Here is a 25,847-nt window from a genome sequence, read left to right on the forward strand (position 1 = left end):
TGATGTGAAGGTGTCACATAGCCAAAATATGTTCTCTACTTTCTCTCTCGCTTCACTCTGATTAGCTAAGTCTTGGTCATATGGCTTTACAGCACTGGGAATACTAGGATCTGGTCTTTTATAGGGTAGGAGGTGGGCCCTATCTTCTGTGTAGATTTGTCGTGGGGAGTTTCCCAAGCATGGGAAATGGGCTCAGATGATGTGGTTATAAAATGTGAATGTCCACTAAAAGGCAGTCAGTGTTGGCTACCCTAAGCCTTCAAACTGCTGCTTTTCCCCTTCAACAAGGACCAAGGGGAGATACTGGAAAGCTCTGAGCTTTAGCTGTTGGTTTTTGGTTTTTGTTTTTGGTAATAGTTTTATTGAGATATAGTTCACTTAACTATACAGTTTACCCATTTAAAGTATACAGTGTTTTTTAGTATATTTACAGAATTGTGCAACTATTACCACAATTTTGGAACATTTTTGACACCCCCCAAAAAAAAACCCATATATCCTTTAGCAGTCATCCTCAATCTCCTCAGCCACTCATCTACTTTCTGTCTTTATAGATTTGCCTATTTGGGACATTTCATATAAATGGAATCTGTATGTGGTCTTTGCTTGATTTTGTTTTTGGGGAGGTTGGGGCTGACTACTTAGTCTTGACCAGCCAAGGTCCTAACCCAGCTGTAGAAATATAAGGAGTCACGGCTGTGAGGGTGGCCTCACAATGGGCTCAGGGTAATCAACTTCTGTCCCCTAAGTTATCTTAGAAATGAGGCCAACTGTCTGCCCTCTAGAATGGATGGCTCTGAGGGAGAGAAAGGTTCACATCCTTCCTGGTGCTGGTGACAGAAGGCTGGACTGTGCCTGAAGTCAAAGCTTCTCACCTGGATTTGGGCAAATCAAGGAGTTCTGAGTCTTGGGGTGGGGTGAGATGTGTGCTGAGGAGAGCAACACAGGAACTGCACTGCAGATGGCGACATGCAGGGTTTCAAGGCCAAAGCTGGTGTGTTCTTCCCTTAAGAATTGCTATAGGCCGACTGTGGTGGCTCACGCCTGTAATCCCAGCACTTTGGGAGGCCGAGGTGGGTGGATCACCTGAGGTCGGGAGTTCGAAACCAGCCTGACCAACACGGAGAAACCCCGTCTCTACTAAAAATACAAAATTAGCCGTGCGTGGTAGCACATGCCTGTAATCCCAGCTACTCGGGAGGCTGAGGCAGGAGAATTGCTTGAACCCCAGAGGTAGAGGTTGTAGTGAGCCGAGGTCATGCCATTGCACTCCAGCCTGGGCAACAAGAGTGAAACTCCATCTGGGGGAAAAAAAAAAAAAAGAGGCCGGGTGCAGTGGCTCATGTCTGTAATGCCAGCACTTTGGGAGGCCAGGGTGGCTGGATCACCTGAGGTCAGGAGTTTGAGACCAGCCTGACCAATATGGTAAAACCCTGTCTCTACTAAAAATACAAAAATTAGCTGGGTGTGGTGGCAGGCGCCTGTAATCCCAGCTACTAGGGAGGCCGAGGCAGGAGAATAGCTTGAACCTGGGAGGCAGAGGTTGCAGTGAGCCGAGGTCGTGCCACTGCACTCCTCCAGCCTGGGTGACAGAGCAAGACGCTGTCAAAAAAAAAAAAAAGAATTGCTGGAGACTTTTTCCATTGCAGATGAGCAGGAAGGCACCCCATGGGAGACCGGCAAGGTGACTGAGTAGGATGCCCAGGGGCTGATGAGGGCAGTAAGTTCAAGGCATAGCCTGCAGCTCAGCCCAGGGAGGAGGCCTCGGGACAGTAGCAGAACGGGGCTATAGTGCAAGTAAGTTCTATCATCTGCCCCTGCATGCACTGCATGCTGGCCTGACTACTGGACCCCACAGCAGGAAGCTTCTTTGAATTTCTGGTGGAGAAGGATAAGCTCATAAAAAGCAGGAAAGTCCAGAGAAGGGCAAAAAGCTCTGGCACTTGAGAGCGAGCTCAAGAATACTGGGCCTGGGCCAATAAAAGGCTATAATCTCTGGTACCAAGGTGAAGAGGCACTAAGTGACAAGCTGCAGCAACCCCAGTGTTCCTGGGCCCACTGTGGCCCAGCCTGCTGCTGCTGCCTGTCTGGACTCTGCCCCAAAGGGCAGCTGTCGCTCAGCAGGCTGGCCCCTGCTGTGAGAGCCACCAACACCATGGGAACAATACTGCAAAGCAAGCACTAGGGGGCCCCTCTGCCCTCTGTATTATGGCTTCATCCTGAGCAGCCTGACTCCCACAAGCCATGGCCTTTTTTCCCCCTAGACTTCAGATCTCAGTCCTGGTGGCACTCAGTTCTGTCTGGCTTCTGTGCCCTCCTTTACCACCTGACTCTCATCCCCCTTCCCCCTCCTTCCATAGCTTTTTCTGTCACCTCTGGGCTACAAGCCTTGGGATGCCTGGGTCATCCCTCCTTTCCTCCTCCCCAGTAGTCCTGCCAAGACACAGAGCTGCACCTTTGGCACGGGATCCCCTGGCCTGACCTGAGCTGCCCTGCTTCAGCAGGGGTGGTGCCAATGAAGCCAATCATAGTAGCACAAGCAAACCTCCCCAACAGTGGCAGGATAGAGGCTCACCTATGGGGGTAGTTAGGGGTAGGAGTTTTTGCCTTTTCTAAAATAGAGACAGGGTCTCTGTTGCCTAGGCAGGAGTGCAGTGGGTATTCGCAGGCACAATCCCACTACTGATCAATCAGCATTTTGAGCTGCTCTCTCTGACCTTGGCCAGTTCACCCCTTCTTATTTTTCTTCTTCTTTTTTTTTTTTTGGGGACAGAGTCTCGCTCTGTTGCCAGGCTGGAGTGCAGTGGAGCAATCTCAGCTCACTGCAACCTCTGCCTCCCGGGTTCAAGTGATTCTCCTGCCTCAGCCTCCCAAGTAGCTGGGACTACAGGCGCGCGCCACCATGCCCAGCTAATTTTTGTATTTTTAGTAGAGATGAGGTTTCACCATGTTGGCCAGGATGGCCTCAATTTCTTGACCTCGTGATCCGCCCATCTCAGCCTCCCAAAGTGCTGGGATTATAGACGTGAGCCACCATGCCTGGCTGCCAGTTCACCTCTTCTTAGGCAACCTGGTCCCCTGCTCCTGGGAGTTCACCATATTGTTGCTGAACTTGGTGCAGATACCCGAATGGCAGAGCACACTGCAGCGCAGAACTCCTGGGCTCAAGCGATCCTCCTACCTCAGCCTCCCGAGTAGCTGGGACTAAAGGTGCATATAGCGCCGTGCCCGCAGGGGTAGGAGTTTTTCTTTCTTTCTTTTTTTTTCTTGTTCTTCCAAATCCCTCATTTTGAGAATCAAGGGGTAGGAGTTTGATGACAGCGTGTGCATCTCTGCAGGGACAGAGAAGGGGTGGAGGCAAAGGAGTGGAAGAAAGGGGCAAAACGGAGGAGCTTGTGAAAGTAAGAACTGTGCTAGAACTTTCTGAGCCTACGCCATCAGATGGAATACACATTCAGGTTGCTGGGTGCCTGCAGCGGCCACAGGGGTCACTGACCTCACCTTCATCATGTCAGTCTTACTTAGGGAAGGCACCAAGGAACCACATTCACTGCTGGGAGTAGTAGCCAAAATAGGGACTCACTGGCAATGCCTTTATTCACCATGTCAAATACTTCCATACCTGTTACTTGTCGGAGTCCTACAGTGACTGGGCCAGTTCCACAAACGAGGAGAACTGCTCGATAATCTGCCCAAGTTACAAACCATCTGGTGAGTGGCCAAGTTGGGCTTGGATCTCCAGCCTGCCAGATGAAAGCACTTCTGACCACACACCCTCTGAGAAGGGGCTGAGTGCCATCATCCTGCCTAGTCCCCTCAATCTCTCTGCCTAGAGGGGGTGCTAAATCGTACCTGACTCCCTCTGCCTTTCTCCCAGTCTACCATCCTCACCCTAACAAGACCCTTGGCATATCATGCAACAGACTCAGTGCCAAAGGCTCCTTCCTCACCAGCCGGGAAAGCCCCCGCCACCTCCCAGCTCAAATCTCTAGCAGTTGCCAAACACACATCATATAATCAAACTCTCAGGTTTTATTTCTGTAAAAGCTCCAGCTCTATCTTCCCCTGACCCCAAGTCCAGGGCTACCGGAAGGTAGAGAAGCTCTGGGTGGCAGTGCAGGAGGCATAGGGCACACCCCGGGAGCGAATCTGCAGGGTATGGAAGGTGAGGGGTGGGTTGGGGCCTGAGGAGCCTGGGTTCAGGGACTCGGTGTGAGGCTCCATGACAGTCACAGGGACTGCATAGGACAGCACCTGCGGCCGGTCATCATGGCGTCTCAGCGTGCCCTTGCCCAGGAGGTGCAGGATGCAGGAGAGGACGTCAGTGCTGCTGCAGGCAGACCCCCTACCAAGGCTGCTGACCAAACCCCTGGGAGGACATGGGCCCTTCTGCCAAGCCTCCAGCACCTGGTGTCAGGGAGGAAGGGACAAGTGGTAGGTTAGAGGCAGCTGACCCCTCCTTGCTTGAGCTTCCACTCCAACCACAGGCTGCTAGGACAGGATGCCCCAAGGACACCAGGTACATCCTGACTTCACGCCTCACACTCCTACAGGCTACATAGTGAACCACGTGCTTCACCACACGTGGACCCACCTTGTTCTGTAGACTGCTCCCCCAACCCCAGCAAAGATCCATCACCCACTGTGCCCACCCCTGCCTACCAGAAAGACAAGCTGGTCAATGTGCAGCCCCTCATCCCCATGGGCCTTGAGGATTCGGACGATGAGGCAGTTCAGAAGATTCCGTCTCTTCTCCAAGTTCCGGCCCTCTTCACCCTCAGCTTGCAGGTATGTCTGAGGTGGGATGAGCCGCACAATGTCCCATCTCGACCTGGGTTCCTTGCTGCCATCTCGAATCTTGAGGACCCCTGAAATAAACACCGATCACTCACTCAGTGGAGAGCCCATGAGAAGCCCGGCCCTGCCTCAGAGCAGAGGCCCCTCTGGCCCTAAGTGCATACCTCCTGGTATATCCTTTTGCTCATGAAGGTCCAGGGGGCCTCTTGAAGAGGTGAGGGGCCCAATCGCCTCATTAAGCATGTCTTCGGAGAGCCCTGAGAGCGCCAGCAGACTCTCCACAGAGACCGCCTTCAGAGAACAGATGGGAGACATTCAGGGCCTCCCCAAGGAGTGGAGAGAAGAGGATAGAGGGAAGAAGCAGAGGGAGTCAAGGTTTCAGGAAGAGAGGCACGGGACAAAGTGGGAGACAGGAGAGAGGTACAGCAGGGCTGGACCACCTTCAGGTCGTTGAGATATAGCAGTAGCCACATCTGCACGGTGGACACATGCAGGGTCTGGTTCCCAAACTGCAGCTCAGCCCAGCCCAGCCACGTCCACTGCAGTCGCCTCTGTGAGCCTTGCTCGAGGGCAGGATGGCTCTGACCTGGTGAGGTACCAGGAAGGGGGAGGGAGACAAAGAGCAGGGGAAAGGAGGGAGTTGGTGTTGGAGGGAGGGTGCATGCTGGTCAAGCTCTGTTGATCTCTACAGGGCGTGTGACCCCAGCATTTATGGACACTGGAGCTCCTGGTCTGAGCTTCCAGATCTCGGCCTTCTCTGGGCCTGCCTCCATGGCGAGCCTCAGGTATCTGGGAGCTATCCTATGCCTAGCCTGGTGCCAGGCAGGTTCTCATCAGTGCCTTCGAGGATTGCCCCGTGTGTTTTTAGGGAGACAAAACCATGAAGGGAGGAAGGACTGGGGCTCTTATCAAGCTGGAATATTGTGACAGGAAACAATGTCTCCCCTATTAGGGGGCTCCCTGACCACAGGTCTGAGCCTCTTCCCCCTCCTGTGTTGCTGCCAGCTCAGGGATCAGCCCCAGTGGGTAGTTTAGGATGACAGGTGACTGACCAGGAAGGAGCCAGACACTCCTTCCTGGTGGCCTCAGGTGCCTCCTGCCTCCATCCTCCCTGTCACCCACAAAGAGATTCCCAGGTCTTATTTTAAAACAGAAAAGACAATGATCTGGGGATCAGGTATCTGACAGCACCTGCCACCCTCAGCCACCAAGCTCCTGCCCTTTCTTCTCAAAACCACTATTTTTCCCATGGCCTAGGGAATTCTTATCCCTAAAGACTCTCTCTCCCTGAATCTATAAAAACAAAAATTAAAAATTTAAATTAAAAGACCAACTCTTTTTTTTTTTTTTTTTGAGATGGAGTCTCACTGTCACCCAGGCTAGAGTGTAGTGGCACGATCTTGGCTCACTGCAACCTCCGCTTGTGGGTTGAAGTGATTCTCCTGCCTCAGCCTCCCGAGTAGCTGGGACTACAGGCATGCACCACCACACTCAGCTAATTTTTGTATTTTTAGTAGAGACGAGGTTTCACCATGTTGGCTAGGCTGGTCTCGAACTCCTGACCTCAAGTGATCCACCCACCTCGGCCTCCCAAAGTGTTGGGATTACAGGCGTGAGCCCTGTGCCCAGCTACAGACCATCTCTTTTCACATCAAGCCTCCCAACATCAGGGTCTGCCCCCAACCCCAGGTCCTTTCCTAGCAGCCCACCCTCTCCCCAGTCCCCTCTGCCTGGCTACTCACTCTTGTTGTAGAAGTTGGAGTATCTGTTCAAAGTGCCCCTCAGGTAGGAGGGCAGGCAGGTTCTGGGGTTCAGTGTGTGGCAGATTGAGGCAACAGGCCAGCAGTGTCGGGACAGGACGAGCACAGACACTTCTGGCATTGCCCCTTCATAGTAGAGGTCCTCATTCTCCTCCTCTTCCTCCTCTCCCTCTGTCACATCCACCGCTGCTGCTGCCCCAGCTCCCTCTTCCTTCTCGCTCTTATACTCCTTGCCACTGTCCCTATGGCCCACCTGAAGGAGCACAGGGTTCCCAGATGCCATGGCCTCCTCCAGTCTGCTTCATGCCCATCTTCCCCCTACCTTCTCATTTGCTCATCCCTTCCAAGGCACTCACCTGTATTTTCTTCTCCGTATCCTCCAGCTTTAGGAGTTCCTGATCCAGCCGCTGGAGCTGGTAGACGTGGAACTGGCGCTGTAGCTCCTTAGAGGTGCTCAGGCTCTGCAACATCTGCTGGGGGAGGCGGTTGGGGAAGCAGGGACCAATCTGCTCCAGCACGGCCCCCTCCAGCCAGCTCGAGACCACGCCCAGGAGACGGTCCGCCATGTAGTGCCTACAGTGCATGCAGCCCGGGCCAAGCCTCAGTGTGGGCACCAGTGTGGCCCAGCCTCCCACTCCAAGGCTCCAGCCTGGCTCTATCCCAGACTTCCAGGCCCATGAGCTGGCTCTTCCACCATCATCCTGCCTCCCGCCAGCTCCCGCTCCTTAGGTCCACACTCACTGGTAATAATGCTCAAAGGTGGTGGCTATCTCCAGGCCGGAGAAAATCAGGACAGCTTGCAGGCACTGCTGCAGCTGTGCCAGCCTCTCCATTTCCTGGGCTCCACCAATCCGGCTGCCCTGGATCTGCTGGTCAATGTGCCGGGCGAACTGCTCACTCACCTGAGCAATGGCAGAGCACAGGAAAGCCATGAACAAGCAAGCAGAGCAGGTGAGTGGGGAGGAGGGACGAGGGTCTGGAAAGTAGATATGAATGCTGGCAGCTTCCTAAGGTGGTTGGTGCTTTCATACAACTATTATATACGATCATTAACCATTGTACAAATTAGCAATATTAACAATTATGGAAAGTGTCTTTTCATTGTGTCTAAAAATTCAAACTAATAATAATCATTCAAAATGAGAAAATAAGGCCAGGCGCACTTCACGCCTGTAATTCCAGCACTTTGGGAGGCCGAGACAGGCAGATGGCTTGAGCCCAGGAGTTGGAGACCAGCCTGGGCAACATGGCAAAACCCCATCTCTACTAAAAATACGAAAAAAATTAGCTGGGCATGGTGGCACATGCCTATGGTCCTAGCTACCCAGGAGGCTGAGAGGACCACCTGAGCCCAAGAAGTTGAAGCTGCAGTGAGCTGTGACTGCACCACTGCACCCCAGTCTGGGAGAGAGTAAGACCCTGTCAAGAAAGAAGGAAAGAAAGAAAGAAAAAGAGAGGGAGAGAAAAAAAAAAAAAAAAAAAAAAGGAGAGAGAGAAAAAGAAGGAAGGAAAGGGGAAGGGAAAGGAGTGGTGGCTCATGCCTGTAATCCTAGCACTTTGGGAAGCCGAGGTGGGTAGATCACGAGGTCAGGAGTTCGAGACCAGCCTGACCAACGTGGTGAAACTCTTGTCTCTATTAAAAATACAAAAATTGGCCAGGCTAATTTTTGTGGTGGCCTGTGCCTATAATCCCAGCTACTTGGGAGGCTGAGGCAGAAGAATTGCTTGAACCCGGGAGGTGGAGGTTGTGCTGAGCCAAGATTGAGCCTAGTTACTGATAAACTAGGACTGGAGGCTACACAAGGAGCCTCATGCTCCTGCTGCTCTTTACCCTGCTTTCCAGGGTGCTGCTTGCATTTTAGTTCATCAATTGTGGTTTTTTTGTTTTGTTTTTGAGATGAGTCTAGCTCTGTCACCCAGGCTGGAGTGCAGTGGTGCAATCTCGGCTAACTGCAACCTCCACCTCCTGGGTTCAAACAATTCTCCTGCCTCAGCCTCCCAAGTAGCTGGGACTACAGGCATATGCCACCATGCCTGGCTAATTTTTGTAATTTTAGTAGAGATAGGGTTTGGTCATGTTGGCCAGGCTGGCCTCAAACTCCTGACCTCAGGTGATCTGCCTGCCTCAGCCTCCCAAAGTGCTGGGATTACAAGCGTGAGCCACCACACCTGGCCACTATTTATTTTTTAAACTTCTTTTTTTTTTTGAGACCGAGTCTTATTCTGTCACCCAAGCTGGAGTGCAGTGGCGTGATCTTGGCTCACTGCAACCTCCGCCTCCCAGGTTCAAGCGATTCTCCTGTCTTGCCCTCCTGAGTAGCTGGGACTTCAGGTGTGTGCCACCACACCCAGCTGATTTTTTATATTTTTAGTAGAGACAGGGTTTCACCATGTTAGCCAGGAGGGTCTCGATCTCCTGACCTTGTGATCCACCCACCTTGGCCTCCCAAAGTGCTGGGATTACAGGCGTGAGCCACTACACCCAGCCAATTTTTTAAGCTTCTTATAACATGGCTATATACTAACATATGTTCATCATAGAATGGGAATGGAAGGGTGGGTCATTTGGAGGAGGCGAGGAAGGAAGAGTTTGTAGGAAGAGACCCAAGGATGCAGCAAGGGTGGAGGCTTACATGGGCAGCTTTGAGAAAAGGGAGCTTCAGCAAGGCTCCCGCACAGCCATTCTGCAGCGCTAGCAAGAAGGCTGCCCGCGGCCCAAACAGTTCAGAGCTCGAGTTCTGCAGAATATTAAATTGCTCACAGTAGCGTGGCACAAAGTCATCATCCCGCCAGGATGAGGTCAGAAAATTGTTCACCTGGAAGGAAGGGGCAGGAGCATGAAGACACAACCCAACATGCCACCATTTTGGTGTCCCCTCTCTCCCCCAGGCCCACTCCTGCCCACCTGCTTCTCCACCACGGCTTGCCAACAGCGCGTCAGGTTTCTCATGATGCTGCTTGGAAGGCCCCGGGTAGCCAAGGAGCTCCAGTCGTGGCTTCTGTTTCTGCCCTCTGTGGAGATCAAGAAAGTGGCAGAGGCAAGGAGTGGGCAGCCCCTCCACTCCAGTCGCTATCCAAGGGGGTGCCCTGAGGCCTTTCCTGACATGCTGCCACCCAAAGTGATGTTCATGGATGGAGGTGACACAAACCTGGAAGATGAACAGGCTGAGCCAACAGGAGGGGAAGGATGGGGATGGACAGAAGTCTATGGTGTACACGTGGGGCCCAGGAAAATGCTCCTGACTAGAAGCTCCCCACCTGAATCCCCACTACTCACTGGGCCGAGGAGTGGCCGCCACAGGAGGGGGTGCCTCGCAGGGTTCGACATGCACCAGCAGGTGAGTGAGACGGCGCACCCGCGAGAAGAAAGCTGGGCCGCGGCTCTGGGGGTTGAAGACAGCTTCCTGACACTCCAGGTACTGCTCCAGCAGCCAACCCAGGGGGCTAACGCCATCCTCATCTAGAGGGTGAGAAAAACAAACCAAGGCACAGCCATGTCTGCAGGGAAGTGGGAGAGGTTGGGCTGAACAGGAGTGTGGAGATAGAGCAACTGGACGAAATGATACAAGGGAGGGGCCAGGTAGGGTGGTTTATGCCTATAATCCCAGCACTTTGGAAGGTTGAAATGAGAGGAGCGCTTCAACCTCCCCAGCACTTTGGGAGGTTGAAATGAGAGGAGTTTGAGCCCGGCCTGGTCATCTTTAAAAATAATAAATAAACAGGCTGGGCACAGTGGCTTACGCCTGTAATCCCAGCACTTTGGGAGGCCGACGTGGGCAGATCACAAGGTCGGGAGATTGAGACCATCCTGGCTAACACGGTGAAACCCCGTCTCTACTAAAAATACAAAAATAAGCCAGACGTGGTGGCGGGTGCCTGTAATCCCAGCTACTTGGGAGGCTGAGGCCAGAGAATGGCATGAACCTGGGAGGAGGAGTTTGCAGTGAGCCGAGATCACACCACTGCACTCCAGCCTGGGCGATAGAGTGAGACTCCATCTCAAAAAAATAATAATAAAAAATAAAAATAATAAACATTAAAAAAAAATAGAAAAGGCCAGGCACGGTGGCACATGCCTATAATCCCAGCACTTTGGGAGGCTGAGGTGGGCGGATCACCTGAGGTCAGGAGTTCCCAAGATCAGCCTCACAACATGGAGAAACTCCATCTCTACTAAAAAATATAAAATCAGCTAGGTGTGGGTCGGGCGCGGTGGCTCACGCCTGTAATCCTAGCACTTTGTGAGACTGAGGCAGGTGGATCACCTGAGGTTGGGGGTTCAAGACCAGCCTGACCAACATGGAGAAACCCCATCTCTACTAAAAATCCAAAATTAGCCGGGCATGGTGGCCCATGCCTGTAATCCCAGCTATTTGGGAGGCTGATGCAGGAGAACTGCTTAACCCTGGAGGAGGAGGTTGCAGTGAGCTGAGATTGCGCCATTGCACTCCAGCCTAGGCAATAAGAGCGAAACACTGTCTCAAAAAAATAAAATAAAATAAAATAAAATAAAATAAAATAAGCCAGGCATGGTGGCACATGCCTGTAATCCCAGCTACTCAGGAGGCTGAGGCAAGAGAATTGCTTGAACCCGGGAGGCAGAGGTTGCGGTGAGCTGAGATCGCGCCATTGCACTCTAGCCTGGGTAACAAGAGCGAAACTCTGTCTCAAAAAAAAAAGATATGAAAAGAATGATAAGGGAGTGGGTAACAAGGTACCTTCTGCACTTATGGTGTCAGCTGATACTTGAGAGACATAGGAAAGGGGGCAGCCCCTGGGCTATGAGAAGACGGCACTGGGATTACAAATGCAGGTGCCAAAAGGGCCAGAACATAATCCAGGTGGTTCTAGGGTAGAGCAAGAAGGAGCTAATTAGTGGAGCCAAGCCCTGAGATAGTAATGGGTCCAGGTGTCAGGATGGTTACCAGGGGAGGTGATGTTCTGCACCACGGGGCTGACCAGGGCCTCCCAGCAGGTCTTGCCCAGAGCTTGGGCAGCCTCGTCGTCAGGGAGGAAGCGGTCAGCAAAATTCTGCTCCTGGCGCAGGGCCCCGTTCAGTCTGGGGGTGAGAATGGAGGAGGAAGGTGTCAGAGGCTTGAGGTATGTGTTATCTCAGTGTCCACCCTGCCTAAGACTGCCAGTTAACCTCCAGCACCCAAACTGAAGGCCCCCCTGGTACTTCAAAACTGCCCTGTGCTAACTAGTATATCCTATTCCCAGCCCACTGGAGAAATTTCTTCTCTTTATCCTTTCTTCCCCTCCCACAGCTCAGAACACTCCAGCCCCCTCCCCACGCATATTAAACCTCCATCTCATGGCTTAAATGGACCCCTGCCTGCCAGCTATTTGCAATAGCCTTACCTTTCCCACAGACACAGGCATACACGCACACTCTCACACACCTAGAACTCAGGTGCAGGAGGCTCCTGCGGTCCTCTGCCATGTCCTGGCTCCAGGCCTGCGCCCGAACCATGTAGAAGAGGCGTGTGTGACGACAGAGTTGCTCCCGGAACACTGGCCAGAACGTGGGCTTGGGGCCTAGGATCTCTAACCCCCGAATGCGCGTATCAATGCCACCCTGAAACACACACAGGACTATCTTCACTCGCCCCACACGCTCCTTGGGATGGGCTGGGGTCAGCTACGCCCTCGAGCCTCACACCTGGAGCTGCTTGAGACCCAGGCTGGTCCTCTGGCTCAAGATCTGCCCGTTTATGGGATTCAGAGCCCCCTACCCAGGGCCACACCCCACATCCCTAGCCCCACCTGCTGGCAGCGCTTTATGCGGATCTGGATGATGGGCCAGAAGCGGGTCAGGTTCTCCAGGAGGATCACCCGGCTGGCAGAGGGCATCACATTCACCTGGTAGGGGGGCAGAGAAGGCTGTCACCTCTACACGTGCAGATGGGAGTGCTGAGCCAAGTTGGCTCTAGGCTCCAGTCTCCTCACTTGTTTCCTTCCCTTCCCCAGCCCTGGGATGTGTAGGGTCCTGAGAAAGCTATCCTCATTGTCCACCCTCACTGTTTGGGGCCTGGTGGCACAAGCACAGGGATAAAGGACACTACTTTCTGTGGGGCTCAAGACAGGTGGGAGTAGAAAAAAGTAGGATAGGGCCAGATCGAAGCAGGAGGGCAGATCCTGTGAGGGGTGGGGTAATGGCTAATGGCCCTGGGGCCCTACCGAGTTGAGTTCCGTGTGAAGAGAGCTAGCGCTATCACCCCCACACACCACCACTCGGGCCGGCATGTAGCTTGAGTCCTCGCTAGCCACAAGCAGAGTCAGTTGCCTGGGAGTGGGGAGGAAAAACCATTTGGAACTTGCAGACAGGGCCCATGGCCAAGTCCAGGGGGGTGGTGCATCCCCCAAAACAAACACAGGGGCGTCACAGGAAAGCGTAGGTGTGTGGCAAAGCACATGCGTGGGAGCGTTACCTGATGAGGACGCCCTGGTGCATGTGCAGGGTGATGTAGTGGGAGCCGGCGCTGCCGTTGGACTCCCAGTAGGTCTTGGGGTTGTGGTCCGTCAGCTTGCTGGCCCGGTGTGGGTTGGAGGACACCTCCACCTTCTCCCAGCACTTGTCCTCCTTCACTTCCACACTGGAGCCTGGGGGTAAGTGGGAATGGGTGGTGGTCACAGCCAGGTAGGGTGTAAAGGGGAAACAAACATAGGTATGGAGAGGTAGAGCAACAGGGCAACAGGCACGAACCCTGGCATAAGTATCTGAGGAACACATCAAAGAAAGGGATGTTGATGGACCGGTGGGTTCGTCTGTGGTCTTCAATCTGGCCCAGCACCATCTGCGGCCAGAACATCAGAGAGAAGGGGCACGGGGGCAGGAGGAACACGGAGAGACACATGGAAACATGGATGAAGGAGAGACCAAGCAGCAGTGGGACTTCCTCTACAGCACCAGCAGAGCAGGCCCAGACAGGGAAGAGGGGCAGGGAAACAAATGTCCCAGGGTCACTAGAGTCACCTGTTGTTCCCAGCCATGGGAACACAGCCCTTACCCGCCACTGCTTGGGTTTCATATTCTGATGCTGCTCTGAGCCCACAAGCTCCCCTTCCTCCTGACCTGGATGCAGCCTCCCAGGATGTTGGTGATGAGTTTGCGGTAGAGGTGGGCATGCTTCTCACACTTGAACACCATGTCCCGCAGCTCCTGAGCCAGCTCCAGCTTTCCCAGGTGCTTTTCCAGGGCCTTGGAGATGGCGTCTCTTGCTCCCAGCTGATTCAGCACCACGGCATAGTCCCTGCTCACTGAGGTCAGGCGGTGCAGGAAGAAAATCAGTTCCTGGAGCACCTGGGTGGGGACATAAAGGAGGAGATGAATGAAGACAGGGCGAGGGCTGCAAGGGCATCTGCAGTAGCAGGTACCCACTGTGTACTGGGTGCTGGGGGTGCTACAGTGAGCAAGGCAGTGAGGAAATGAAAAGACAGGGATGGGGAGACACAAGAGCCAGGTGGTTAGAGAACTGAAGACAAACCAAAATGGAAAAGGGCACAAGATGCCCTGCTACTCTAGGGTTCTAGGCTGCTGATTATATTGACAAAAACTGCAGAGAGCATCCCTGGGTTCTTTCATCCAGGCCCCACTGTCCCAAAAAACAGTTGTAGGGCTGTATTTTGAGATGTTCAGGCACAGACACCTGGATGGCTGGGAAGGGACTGACAGGGACTGGGTTTGTGCGTATACCCAATGAGCCTGCCTTAGAAAGTAAATTCTACATAACAGCCAAAAATACAGCCACACTGCAAACACCTACTGTCACCATGACCCTAGTTCTCTGAGCCCTTCTGAAGCCTTCTGTGCCCAGGACTTCTCTGTAGCGTTTGCAGGGGACTCTGGTATGTGATGGGCCCTCTGCATCCTTCATCCCCCTTTCTCCCACAGGACCAGCCAAAAATGGAGCTACTGAAGCTCTTAATGTTCTATGTAATAATATCTCCATATCCTTTTGTGTAAAAAAGAGAGTGGCAAGATCACACATTTGGGTTTGCTTATATTTGCATAAGGGAACATGGGAATGATACATAAATTAATACAAGTAATTACCAGTAAGGGGTGTGTGGGGGACACTGGGAGAACAGGGATTTGGGTGAGAGCAAGAATTCTCAGTGTATACCTTGTTAGAGCGTTTTGATTTGTGAACCATGTGAATGTATTACCTATTTAAAAAAAATAAAATTCAATTTTAAAAGCAAAACTCAAACTAAGAGCCCAAAGGCTCTATCACACCCTCCAGAGCCTTGCCCAGTGGGTGTGCCTTGCCAGTGGCTGCCTTTATCCTCTCCCCCAGCCTCTCCCCAGAGCAAGGCAGGGGTACCTCTCGATCAGTGTTTGGGGACCGCAGGCAGGCCATGCAGGCATCCACGGCCTCGTGCCAGGGGAGCAGCAGTGCCTCAGGGAAGTCTACCAGCTGCTTCAGGATTCTGGGGGCAGAGAAATGTGCAGCCAGCCTCATAGACCCCCTTTGCCCTCAGAGATCCCACCTGTCACCACGCTCTTACCTCAGCACAGTCAGGTGCAGGGCCCTGTTAGTCTCTGGAGTGTCCAGGCTCTGCATCAGTGCCAGGAAGGGCTGGGGCTGCCGCTGCAGCTGCAGCAGGAGTGGCTTGACCTTGTTCTCCTGCGTCCCCTCCGAGCTGAGGGCTTGCTCTAGATCCAGGAGGATTTTCCCAGCTGGACCATAATCCTCCACGAGATGCTGCAGGGGAGTGTTGGGACTCTGAGATGGGGGTTCTTTTGCTACAGGAAGAGGAGAGTCACAGGAATTGGCCATTGTTAGTAATGTGAAGGCTCAGAAATAGATTCATAACTCTCAATCTTTTTCTCTAATTTCTCCTAAAAAATGTTTTAAATTTTTTAACCCCCCCCGCCCCCCGCAAAAGTTAGGTTTGGGGATCTAATCTCTTAATGTCCTTGTAAGACAGCTTTATGACAAATTTTATTATTTATTTATTTATTTATTTATTTTGAGATGGAGTCTCGCTCTGTCGCCCAGGCTGGAGTGCAGTGGTGCCGTCTCGGCTCACTGCAACCTCCGCCTCCTGGGTTCACACCATTCTCCTGCCTCAACCTACCAAGTAGCTGGGACTACAGGCGCCCACCACCACGCCCGGCTAATTTTTTTTTGTATTTTTAGTAGAGACGAGATTTCACCATGCTAGGCAGGATGATCTCAATCTCCTGACCCCATGATCCGCCCGCCTAGGCCTCCCAAAGACCTGGGATTACAGGTATGAGCCACCGCACCTGGCCTTTATATTCTTAAAGTAGCAAAGTAGCTTCATCTGCAAACAGGAGAGCACTTCCCTTTATTTCAAAGCATGGAGTATATTTCTCTACAAGAAAAAAAACTAAATGTGGGGGCTTTTATAAGTCTTCAAAATTATCTTGCAATTTTCTAACTTTACATCCTCCTTCATTCTTTGAGGGAACACAGTGCCCGCTTCTCCATTTGTTGCTTCTCTCTAAGTTGCAGATTCTAAGGTGGCATCACTTCCAGAAAGGATTGCATAAAAATCAGCACAGACATCTCTCCTGTGCTAATGCCCTGAAGGTGTGTCGGCTCAGCTGCTGTGTCTGGCACCCACCTTCCACTTTGGCTGCATCTTCTGAGTCCTTAACCTGGGCCTGAGCTTGCAGGAGGACATCTTGTTGGGCTTCTAGAAGGGATGGGTAGGCTGAGTGCCCTGCTAGGGCTTCAGGCCCATACTTCTTGTAGACATGGCAGTTGATCAGGTCCCTGAGGGCACTGTCATTGAGTCGCTGTGGCAGAGTCAGCAGCAAGTCCTGGGCCAATTCTATGGGCACGGCCAGTTCAGCTAGGATCTCATTATCCAGAATCTGCCATCAAGGAGAAGCTCTCATTGCAGACAGCCCTGCCGGCACAGAGGACCCAGGGAGCGCTTGGTAGAGGTGGGGCTCTCTCTGCACACATACCCTCCATCCTGATCTTCTCAGCTGGCAGCTGGCTCCTCCCAAACAGCTCACCAGCCTCTCCCACCTCTGAAAATTCCAGACCCCTCCTCTGCAGCCCCTTCCACTCTCTGACCTCCACTTTTCATCCTGAGCCTTTCAAATGCTCTATACAGTCCAGCCCTTGCAATAGAGCCCTCCAACCTCTGAGTGCCTCCAGGCTGGCTCTACCTCCCCATCTAGGTTCTCCTGGAGGATCTGGAGAACCTCCTGATGGTCAGGTCCATCCAGCTTCTTGATGAAGAAGAGGAGTTCCCACCACTCAGCCAGGGTCAGGTGTTCACACTCCTCAGTGTCCTCATCCTCAGGCAGCACATAAGGCACAGCATAGAGTTCCGTCATGGGCCTCCAGCGCCAGGCGGGCAGGGCTGTGGAAATGGGCCGAGGGGCACAGGGATGTCACTAGCAACTGAGCAGGACCACCGTTACTCTGCTCAGAGCTGACCCTTGCTTACTCCCTGAGCTCACCTCTACCCAGGACTCTACTGGCCACCGCCCCTTGGTACTCATCAGCCTCAACCATGTCCTCAATGTCTTCCTCAAAGCCCAAGATCTCCAGCATGTGCCAGTGCACCCAATAGGTGCGGCCTGTTAACTCCCACAATACCTGGAGGATAGGGAAAGAAAGAGAGGGAAGGGGAAGGGAGGACTCACTAATGACTGGCTGTGGCCTAGTACTGAGGACTTACAGCCCTCAGGGTGACCACCTGGCCAGGTTTTAGAAAAACCTTCATATAACAAAACAGCAGCATATGGAGAATACACACACACACACACACACACACACACACACACACACACACACACACACACAAAGGATGCCCTCTCCTTTGGGGGATGGGCCTGTCTTTCCTCTCACCCTATCTTTCACGGCTTATGCCCCCACACTTCCTTCTGGCCTCTACCACTCCATCTCCCTGACCCTGACCTTTGGAGGAGTCTGGCTATATCAGTTTCTTCCTGTGTGAGTCTTCTTGACTTCACAGCCTCCTAAACCCAGATTTTTCCAGCTCTCAGAATGGCCCGCCTCTCAACTACTGACTCTTTTTCACCATCCCAATCTTATAGAAAGCTTTCTCTTTGGGTGGCCTGCTGGAGCCCCTCTGTATGGAAGCCCCAACTCTGCCCCACCCCAAATAGACCCCTAACAGTGTCCCACCACCATATGCCACTCACCTGCACAGGAGGCACGCCGCTGTTGCTCTGCCGAAACTCGCCCTCATCCCCGGCACTGATCTCCTCATAATCATCCAGCATCCGCACTCGCATCCCCGGCTGCAGTGTGTCCCGCACATACAAGGCATAGGTATTGCCGCTTGCGAACTCAGAACGAGGGCGAAAACGTCTTGACCTCCTGAAGGAGGGCTGAGCCTGGGCAGTGGGGAACCCTGGGCTCACATCTGCCAGCTGAGGCTGGAAGATGGAACCGGGGAACCGTGCTGAGCTCCTTGGTCTGTCTGTGGCCTGGTCCCAGCGCATGGCTTGCACCAGCTCCGAGATCAGGGTGCCCATGGCCATACTGAACTCCAGCTCCAGTTGACCCCTCTTCCCACTCAACTCCTCAGGAGCAGAAGTGTTCTGGGCTCCTGGCTCTGCAGCACTGTTGTTCAGCTGATCCAGGAGCGAGGTGACATGCAAATACCGCTTCACGAGGGAGAAGAGCACCCTTCCTGGGACCTGTGGGATACAACCTTTGGCCTACATCCACCTTGTCCCAGTTTAAGACCCTCTCTCCATACCATCCTCTGTAGATAGGTGCAAAGGCCTGGTCCCTAGATCTTGTTCACAAGCTCCCCCTACCTTATACCCCCAAAGGTTACCTGTGGTAGCTGAATGCCCTCGAAAGACATGGGATGTTCAGAGAGCGTGGCCTGTGCAAACAGTGCTAGCAGAGCACAGCGGCTGTCAAAATCCAGGTGTTTCTCAATGGCTTCTTGTTGGCTCAGTGACAGAAGGATTTGAGTCCGGGTCCCTGTAACCCATATCCCAATTAGTAACTTCTCCCTAATCTCACCCTTCCTAGAAATCTTAGACCCTCTATTCTTTCAATCCAATCCTTTTGCCACCACACAATGGGAAAGAACTGATTTGCTTCAAGAGCTAAAATTTGACAACTTATATACATACACACACGCACATAAACACCATCTACAATAGTCTAAACTGTAAATTCTTCCTTTGCATAAAAAGCAACTAATTAATATGAGGTTATTGAAGATAGTCTTTCCTCTTTTGGCAGATAACCCCCACCCTCACTCCCATTCCCACCTCCTTTTCTTCCAACTCTAAGAGAAGGGCAACAGAATCATTTACGTACTGATGAGATCAGAGGCTCCTGCCACAGTGTCCTGTGAGTCCCTGAGCCGACCCAGCCCTTCTGCTTTCCCTTCCTCCCCACACTGCCCCTCACCAGCATCATGGGAGGACAGGGCTTGTATCATCCGGCCTGCGCTCCAGCGAATCTGATAATCGGGACTACTCAACATGTGCATGAGCAAGTCCAGGACTCTTGGGTCCTTGAATACCCCAGTGAGGGGCTCGATGCTGGCATAGGCGCTGAGCACGTGGACAGTGTGAAGTAGAGGAGCAGGAGGGATGGTGCCCACACACTCCTCCAGTTGCCGAAGGGCTCTCTGAATGAGGGACTTCACATCGGTTTCCATCTCCTCCAGCACAGATTTGTCCAGGGCCCCAACCTCCCCTGCAGACTCCTGGGAGGGCCCGATGACCTGGCCATCCTCGCCCAGCATCTTGTGGCAGTTGGCATAGATCTCATCCTTGGACATCCACAGCAGGATGTGCTCAGCCTTGCAGTCCACTTGGCCAGAGCCCCCGTCACCCTCATCGCCACGCCGCAGGATGAGCCAACGGATCTGGTACTCAGGATGCCCATCATGGCCCACTCGCTGGCGGATCAGCTCATCAGGATAGGCATGTAAGCCAGGCCCCAGGGGCACCCTGAATTCCCTGTAGCGGAGTTCCCCCACCATCCTGGCACCTGGAGCACACAAGGAAAAGAGAACAGACAAGCTAGAGTAAGGAGAGGTCAGAAAATCAAAGACATCCAGGAGGTGGGGAAGCAAATGGCAACAGCTGTCAGGCGGGGTGGGGTAAAGCCAGGCCCAGGAGTTGCATGCTGCATGCTGAGTCGGGGCAGGCCTAAGCAGAGAACACTGGGGTGTTTTGTTGTGAAATAACACAAAATTTGGGGGCTAAAAGGAAGGTCCCCAAGACCCTGAGGCCTGGAGTGGGTTGGTTTGGAACAGTGGGCAGACTAGTGGGGGCAGGCAGGGCAGCCTTGGAGTTACAAGTGAATCCCAAGGCCTTGAAACAGGCAGCTACCCTGGGGATATGTGAAGCCCAGAGGGGTATATTTGGGAGGGAGATCGTGAGTGTGTGTGGAAAGGGGTGCTGTCTCTAAGGATTGGAGCATGGGAGCGTGAGACCCAAGTTAAGAGTCCCGAGATCGCAGAGTTAAGAGACCTGAGAACTGGTGGTGGAGTGGGAGGGCAAGGCGCGATGGACTGGGAGGAGGCACTGGTGGGTTGGAGGCGCCTCTGACTGGAGCGACTGGAGCAACTGGAACAAAAGGGCTGGTGGGGGCGCCGCGAGACCCAGGGCAGGGTGCACAGACAAGGTAGGTGAGGGGCGCGAGGCTTGGGGGACCGAGGTTGGAGACCCGAGAAGCCAGGGGCGCGCGGTAAAGTGGGGGAGGGGGGATTAGGCCCCATAAACTAGAACCCCGAGGCCCGGTAGGATGGGGAACCGAGGTTGGGTGAGCGCAAGGCTCGATGGGCAAGTGGGCAGGAGAGGAGCAAGGGGCCGCGGCGGGGCTCTGGCCACCTCAGAAGTCCACCGGGGTCCTGGCGCGAGGCCTGTCCTTCACAGAGCAAGGGACGCGGCAGATGCTGGCGGCGACTCGGGCTCCACCTGGGCCCCGCGAGGGGGTCGAGACGGAGAGACAGGAAGGGGCGTGCCTCTGCGGAACAGAGCGGCAGCCGCCTGGGTCGGCAGCCACTGGGGCAGGGTGGAGCCTGGTCCCTGCCAGCGTCTCCACCAGCCAAAAGCCACGGCTCATTTCCGCCGGACCCAGCGGAAGGCTAGGGGCCCTGGGAAAGGGCCGGGGAGGAGCCGCGGATGCCACCTTGGCGACGCAGCACCTCCTCCTCTGCGCCGCCCTTTCCTCTTCCTTTTGTCCTCCCTCCTGCGGAAGTGCCCACCCTGTTTCCCAGTCACAACTGGAAAAGGCCTTGGACGTCATTTATTTCCACCCCCGGCTCCATTACCTGTAAGGGAATTGGGGTGGGGACAGACCCAGTGTCCTGTACTTTCTTTTCCTCCCACACTTTTTACTTCTTTTCCCCACGTTCAGTCTGTACCATCCCCTCCCGCAAAAAACCAAACAGATTACAGGAGGGGGAGGCATTTTATTAGAGTACAGGGATATCAGCTTTGGGCAGCAGCAGAAGGCAGCTTCACGTAACTCTTCATAGGGGGTAGTGGCCGAATCTTTCGGCCAGCCCAGCCTCCCTTGCGGTGCCATCGCCCACTGTTAGGCCTCTTGCCCAGCCAGCGGTTGCGACCTGCCTTGCCAATGACCCGTTTGTTATGATCAACGTTGGATACTCGGCCTACTGTTGCTATGCACGTTTCCAGCACCTGACAGAGAAAACAGATGGAGATTCTATACAATGTGGGGGAAAGAGCTTGACAGTGTTGACAGCAAAACCCTTGGGGGGCTTCTTAGACTCAAGGAGAGGAGAGAGGAAAAAGGAAAAGCACAAGATGGTTGAAGCTAAGTGAAGGTCCTACAGTAGGAACTAGGTAGTTGAAAACAAAGAGCTGGGCGCAAGACTCAGGCCGGTAATCCCAGCACTTTGGGAGGCCGGGGCTGGAGGATCACTTGAGCTCAGAAGTTCGAGACCAGCCTGGGCAACATAATGAGACCCCATCTCTACAAAAATAAAAAATATTAGCCAGGGCCAGGTGCAGTGGGTCACACCTGTAATTCCAGCACTTCGGAAGCCTAGGCAGGCAGATCGCTTGAGCTCAGGAGTTTGAGACCAGCCTGGCCAACATGGTGATACCTTGCCTCTACAAAAATACGAAAATTAGCCTGGTATAGTGGCGTGCGCCTGTAGTCCCAGCTACTTGGGGGGCTGAGGCAGAATTGCTTGAACCCAGGAGTTTGAGGCTGCAGTGAGCTGACTGTGCCACTGCACTCAAGCAATAGAGACCCTGTCTCAAAAAAAATTAGGGTCGGGCACAGTGGCTCACTCCTGTAATCTCAGCACTTTGGGAGGCCAAGGCGGGCGGATTACGAGGTAAGGAGTTCGAGACCAGCCTGGCCAACGTGGTGAAACCCTATCTCTACTAAAACACAAAAATTAGCCAGCTGTGGTGGTGCATGCCTGCAATCCCAGCTACTCAGGAGGCTGAGGCAGGAGAACTGCTTGAACCTGGGAGGTGGAGGTTGCAGTAAGCCAAGATCTTGCCACTGCACTCCAGCCTGGGCGACAGAGCAAGACTCTGTCTCGAAAAAAAAAAAATTACTTATGGTGCCAATCCGACAAAGCACACCTAAGTCATGTGGCAGAAAAGGACAGCCTTAGCTCAAGGCAGTTCCTTGCATCATAAAACACCTGGGACCTACCTACCCCAGACAGGAAAGTTATATTCCAAAAATTCCTCCTTTGCTGACCCCTCCCAGCCATACCCATACACACCTGCATCTGCCTCTTAGATGGCAGCTGGATAATGGCTGTGCCATTCACCTTCCGCAGTAGCACACCACACGTCCCTGGGGAAAGAAGCTGATCTGCCACCCTCCACAAAACGGGGGGGTGCAGAGGAATTTACACAGGGGCCACATCCCACATGCTGCCCTTGCTTTGCTCTTTAGGAACAGATACACAAAGAAGGATGCATGCTACATTTTAGGTCAAAACACATGCATATCTTCATCCTCATGTTTCTTGTTTTTTCCTTAATTTTCTCTGCCAGTACCAGATGTGGAACCATGGGTTCAGACTCTCCTTGCCTTTCCAAACTATAGGACCCAGGCAACTCCTTTCCCCATACCTGCAGCTCGGATATATTGGGCACCCCGGCCTGGCTCACTTTCCACGTTGTTGATGAGGGTCCCCACAGGCAAAGCCCCAAGAGGATGCGCATCCCCTTCCCGAGCAGCAACTAAAAGACAGGATTTCATTAGCTCTAGAACCTTTGCTGCCTCCAGCCCACACATCTGGTAGCCATCTCTCACCTGCCATTCTGCCTATGTGGTTAGAGTTCAAGACTGTATCTCCAGCCTGCATGTTTTCTGTGGCGATGATCCAGCGTTTCCGGCTGCCCCCAGCAACCAGAGCTATGTCTGCTGACCTGATCAGGGTGAGGGACAGGTAAGCAGACCATCCAGGCAGCCCTACATCTCCTGAGAAGCTATGCAGTTATTCAGACCATTCCATCATCATCCCACATCCCAAACTTGCCTACAGGGATCATAGCGGACTTGGATAACCTTCTCCTCAAAGGGTCCTGACTTGGTCTCCTCAGGCCGGAAACGCAGAAAATCAATCATGCGATAACGCTGCTTGTGGCCCCCACCAATACCATGCACCCGGATTCGGCCTGTGGTTTAGGACAGTTGGGGGATATGATTCAGGTGAGAGTAGTTCAGTTTCCAGCACTGGGACCTGGCCCATTCTCTGCCAGAGAGCACTGCTTACAGAGAATGATCAAAATTTGCACAGCACACTGGAGTAAGGAGGGTCAACACCAACATGAAGCTAAGTGAAAAAACATTACTGAAATTGTATAAAACTTCCAGATAAAATATTTTCAAATTACTGAAATCAATAACTTTACTAGAGTCATGTAAATCATACTCAAATAATTTCAACTGTTATTTTTTGTGCATGTGACAGGGTATCACTCTGTTGCCCAGGTTGGATCCTGACCTCAAGTGATCCTCCCGCCTTGGCCTTCTAAAGTGTTGGGATTAAAGGCAGGAGCAACCACACCCAGCCTGTTATAAATATACACATTTTTTGAGACGAGTCTTGCTCTGTTACCCAGGCTGGAATACAATGGCGTGATCTCGGCTCACTGCAACCTCCACCTCCTGGGTTCAAGTGATTCTCCTGCCTCAGCCTCCTGCGTAGCTGGGATTACAGATGCCTGCCACCACACCTGGTTAATCTTTTTTTTTTTCAGTCAGAGTCTTGCTCTGCTGCCCAGGCTAGAGTGCAATGGCGCGATCCTGGCTCACTGCAGGCTCCACCTCCCAGGCTCAAGTGATTCTCATGCCTCAGCTTCCTAAGTAGCTGGGATTACAGGACTGCACCACTACACCTGGCTAATTTTTATATTTTTAGTAGAGATGGGGTTTCACCATGTTGGTCGGGCTGGTCTTGAATTTCTGGCCTCAAGTGATCTGCCTGCCTTGGACTCTCAAAGTGTTGGGATTATAGGTGTGAGCCACTGCACCTGGCCAATTTTTATAGTTTTAGTAGAGACAAGGTTTTGCCATGTTGGCCAGCCTGGTCTCAAACTTGTGATCTCAGGTGATCTGCCCACCTCAGCCTCCCTAAGTGCTGGGATTACAGGCATGAGCAACCTTACCCAGTCTGTTATAAATTTTCGAAGGGTGTGAAGGAAAATGTCATGGCACATCCTGTGTATGGCCCATTTTCTTCAATTACCCAAAATATCTTTAGAAGTACAGACCAATTACCTTTTGCTTTGTATTCTACTCTCTGGTTCCTGTGCACATACTACATGCAAAAGGAGCCAAATAAGTGCTTTTTAATTACATTCCTCTGCCTTACAAGGTACAAGTGTGTCAATATACAGATCTAGGGTCTTAACATGTTTTTCCCTTTGATTGCTTAAATCCCCTTGTCCTTGCTCCCACCTGTGTGGTCTCGGCCCCCAGACTTCCTCATCTTCACCGGTGCAATGGTGTACTTGGTACGACTCTTCCAGGACACAAAGTTGGCATTAAGGGCCACAGAAGTAAGGATTGGGCGGCAGGGGAGCAACATCAAGGCAGAGGGCTGTTGGAGGAGGGCATTGTTCATCATCTGGGGATAAAAAGACATCTCTTTCATTTGAAAGCTAGTTGAAGGCAAAGCATCAGAGAACCAAGTCGGAGGGCACTGATCAATTTTAGCTTGCAGCCCACTTCCTCCTGGATGTATCCCAAACCAGCTATCCAAAAACTCCACCCTTCACAGCTTGCCCAATAATGTTCTCCCCATGATCATCTCCTTCCAAATTTGGCCTAGAACTCTCCATCTCCAGGAATCTGTTTTTACCTAAACAATTCCCTTCTCCATAGCTGGTAACTTCCATACATCCATGTATCACCATCAGTGCCAATTCCTTTTGCCCTCTGCATTATGTTGCTGGGAATTATTCACATACGAATGGAGGGGAGGGGTCATTTCACTCTTGTTCCTTGCTGTATTCCCAGCATTTCAGAGTAGGTTGATTTGGATTTGAATTTTAAACATACATCTGTCAAACTCTACCATAAGCAGCTTGAGAGCTCCAGAGGAGCAAGACTTACTTCTCTTTTGCGTGACTCACCAGTCACCCACCCACTAGGACCTCAGGATACCTTCCCCTGAGGCCACTGTTCTTTGTATCTTGCCCTGCATTCTCTAATATCAGCAGTAACTCATCCTTGTAGGTATCGTATCATAGTGGTTAAGAGCACTGGCTCTGAAAGACAGACTGCTTAGCTCTGATAGTTGTGTGTGTGACCTTGGACTCCTTATCATTTTCCTCATCTACAAAATGGGAATAGTAACTGCCTTATAGAGTATTTGAAAGGAGTTCATTTATTTGAAACATCTATTACCTATACCTGGCTTATCATAGGCACTCGATAAACGTTAGTTATTACCGAAACCTGTATAACCGGTGATCTGTAAAGCACTTTCACCTTAAGTATCTCGTCTGAAGAATTTCGCCCTATGAGATAGCAACACTTGTGGAGGAAAAAGCTGAGGCTGAGTGTGCCTTATCCATGGTCATGGACCTGCGTGACTCCTGACCAGACTTGCAACCCCCGCCTCGCATCCCCGCAGACCCCATCTCCGGTAGCCCGAAGGGAAGCAGCCTTCTTCCCGGGTAAGATGGATTACCTGGGCGGCGGGGAACAGACTCGGGGCAGGGGTGGCGACGGTCGGGGGCGCCAGGCTCAGAGAGCGCAGAGCGCGGGTCAGTGCCCACAGGGCCATCCGGCTATCCAGGGCTCAGCACGCCACCCTTACTTTTAGCCAAGCTGCTCGGCGCTCCTA

General features: G+C 52.6%; 2 protein-coding genes across 3 annotated transcripts; both read right to left on the reverse strand.

Annotated features, from left to right (window-relative positions):
- Nucleotides 1-4,012: 4,012 nt before the first annotated feature.
- CUL7 (cullin 7) lies at nucleotides 4,013-20,186 on the reverse strand. Of its 2 annotated transcripts, XM_050786892.1 has the most exons (26): nucleotides 20,023-20,186; nucleotides 18,857-19,537; nucleotides 18,360-18,511; nucleotides 17,716-18,216; nucleotides 17,008-17,146; nucleotides 16,711-16,907; nucleotides 16,155-16,407; nucleotides 15,069-15,306; nucleotides 14,885-14,990; nucleotides 13,633-13,860; nucleotides 13,264-13,354; nucleotides 12,989-13,160; nucleotides 12,738-12,843; nucleotides 12,324-12,419; nucleotides 11,960-12,135; nucleotides 11,483-11,616; nucleotides 9,835-10,017; nucleotides 9,463-9,569; nucleotides 9,191-9,373; nucleotides 7,299-7,459; nucleotides 6,914-7,130; nucleotides 6,540-6,810; nucleotides 5,238-5,383; nucleotides 4,962-5,088; nucleotides 4,663-4,868; nucleotides 4,013-4,407 (listed from the first exon to the last, which is right to left on the reverse strand). In XM_050786892.1, exons 2-26 carry the CDS (start codon nucleotides 19,527-19,529, stop codon nucleotides 4,084-4,086), a joined length of 5,187 nt encoding a protein of 1,728 aa, XP_050642849.1. In that variant the 5' UTR covers nucleotides 19,530-19,537; nucleotides 20,023-20,186; the 3' UTR covers nucleotides 4,013-4,083. The 2 variants fall into 2 exon arrangements, with proteins under 2 accessions (XP_050642849.1, XP_050642850.1); XM_050786893.1 differs by lacking the exon at nucleotides 20,023-20,186 and having other exon boundaries at nucleotides 18,950-19,529.
- Nucleotides 20,187-20,948: 762 nt separating this feature from the next.
- Nucleotides 20,949-25,831, reverse strand: MRPL2 (mitochondrial ribosomal protein L2). The gene is made up of 7 exons (XM_050786984.1): nucleotides 25,692-25,831; nucleotides 24,455-24,623; nucleotides 23,031-23,169; nucleotides 22,805-22,920; nucleotides 22,621-22,731; nucleotides 22,266-22,339; nucleotides 20,949-21,198 (listed from the first exon to the last, which is right to left on the reverse strand). The coding sequence occupies exons 1-7, from the start codon at nucleotides 25,785-25,787 to the stop codon at nucleotides 20,986-20,988; spliced, it is 918 nt and encodes a 305-aa protein (XP_050642941.1). The 5' UTR covers nucleotides 25,788-25,831; the 3' UTR covers nucleotides 20,949-20,985.
- Between the last annotated feature and the right edge of the window lie 16 nt (nucleotides 25,832-25,847).

Source organism: Macaca thibetana, chromosome 4 (genome assembly GCF_024542745.1).
Source record: "Macaca thibetana thibetana isolate TM-01 chromosome 4, ASM2454274v1, whole genome shotgun sequence".
Lineage (NCBI taxonomy): Eukaryota > Metazoa > Chordata > Mammalia > Primates > Cercopithecidae > Macaca > Macaca thibetana.

Coding starts and splice junctions, on each gene's coding strand:
- CUL7 (XM_050786892.1), bottom strand. CDS start 19,529: ATGGTGGGGGAACTCCGCTACAGGGAATTCAGGGTGCCCCTGGGGCCT. Junction 10,018..11,482: donor GCAGAACATCACCTCCCCTG/GTAACCATCCTG, acceptor CTCACCCTCTAG/ATGAGGATGGCGTTAGCCCC. Junction 7,460..9,190: donor CTTTTCTCAAAGCTGCCCAT/GTAAGCCTCCAC, acceptor GCCATTGCTCAG/GTGAGTGAGCAGTTCGCCCG.
- MRPL2 (XM_050786984.1), bottom strand. CDS start 25,787: ATGGCCCTGTGGGCACTGACCCGCGCTCTGCGCTCTCTGAGCCTGGCG. Junction 23,170..24,454: donor TGGGGGCCGAGACCACACAG/GTGGGAGCAAGG, acceptor CCTAAACCACAG/GCCGAATCCGGGTGCATGGT. Junction 22,340..22,620: donor CCAATATATCCGAGCTGCAG/GTATGGGGAAAG, acceptor TTCTTTCCCCAG/GGACGTGTGGTGTGCTACTG.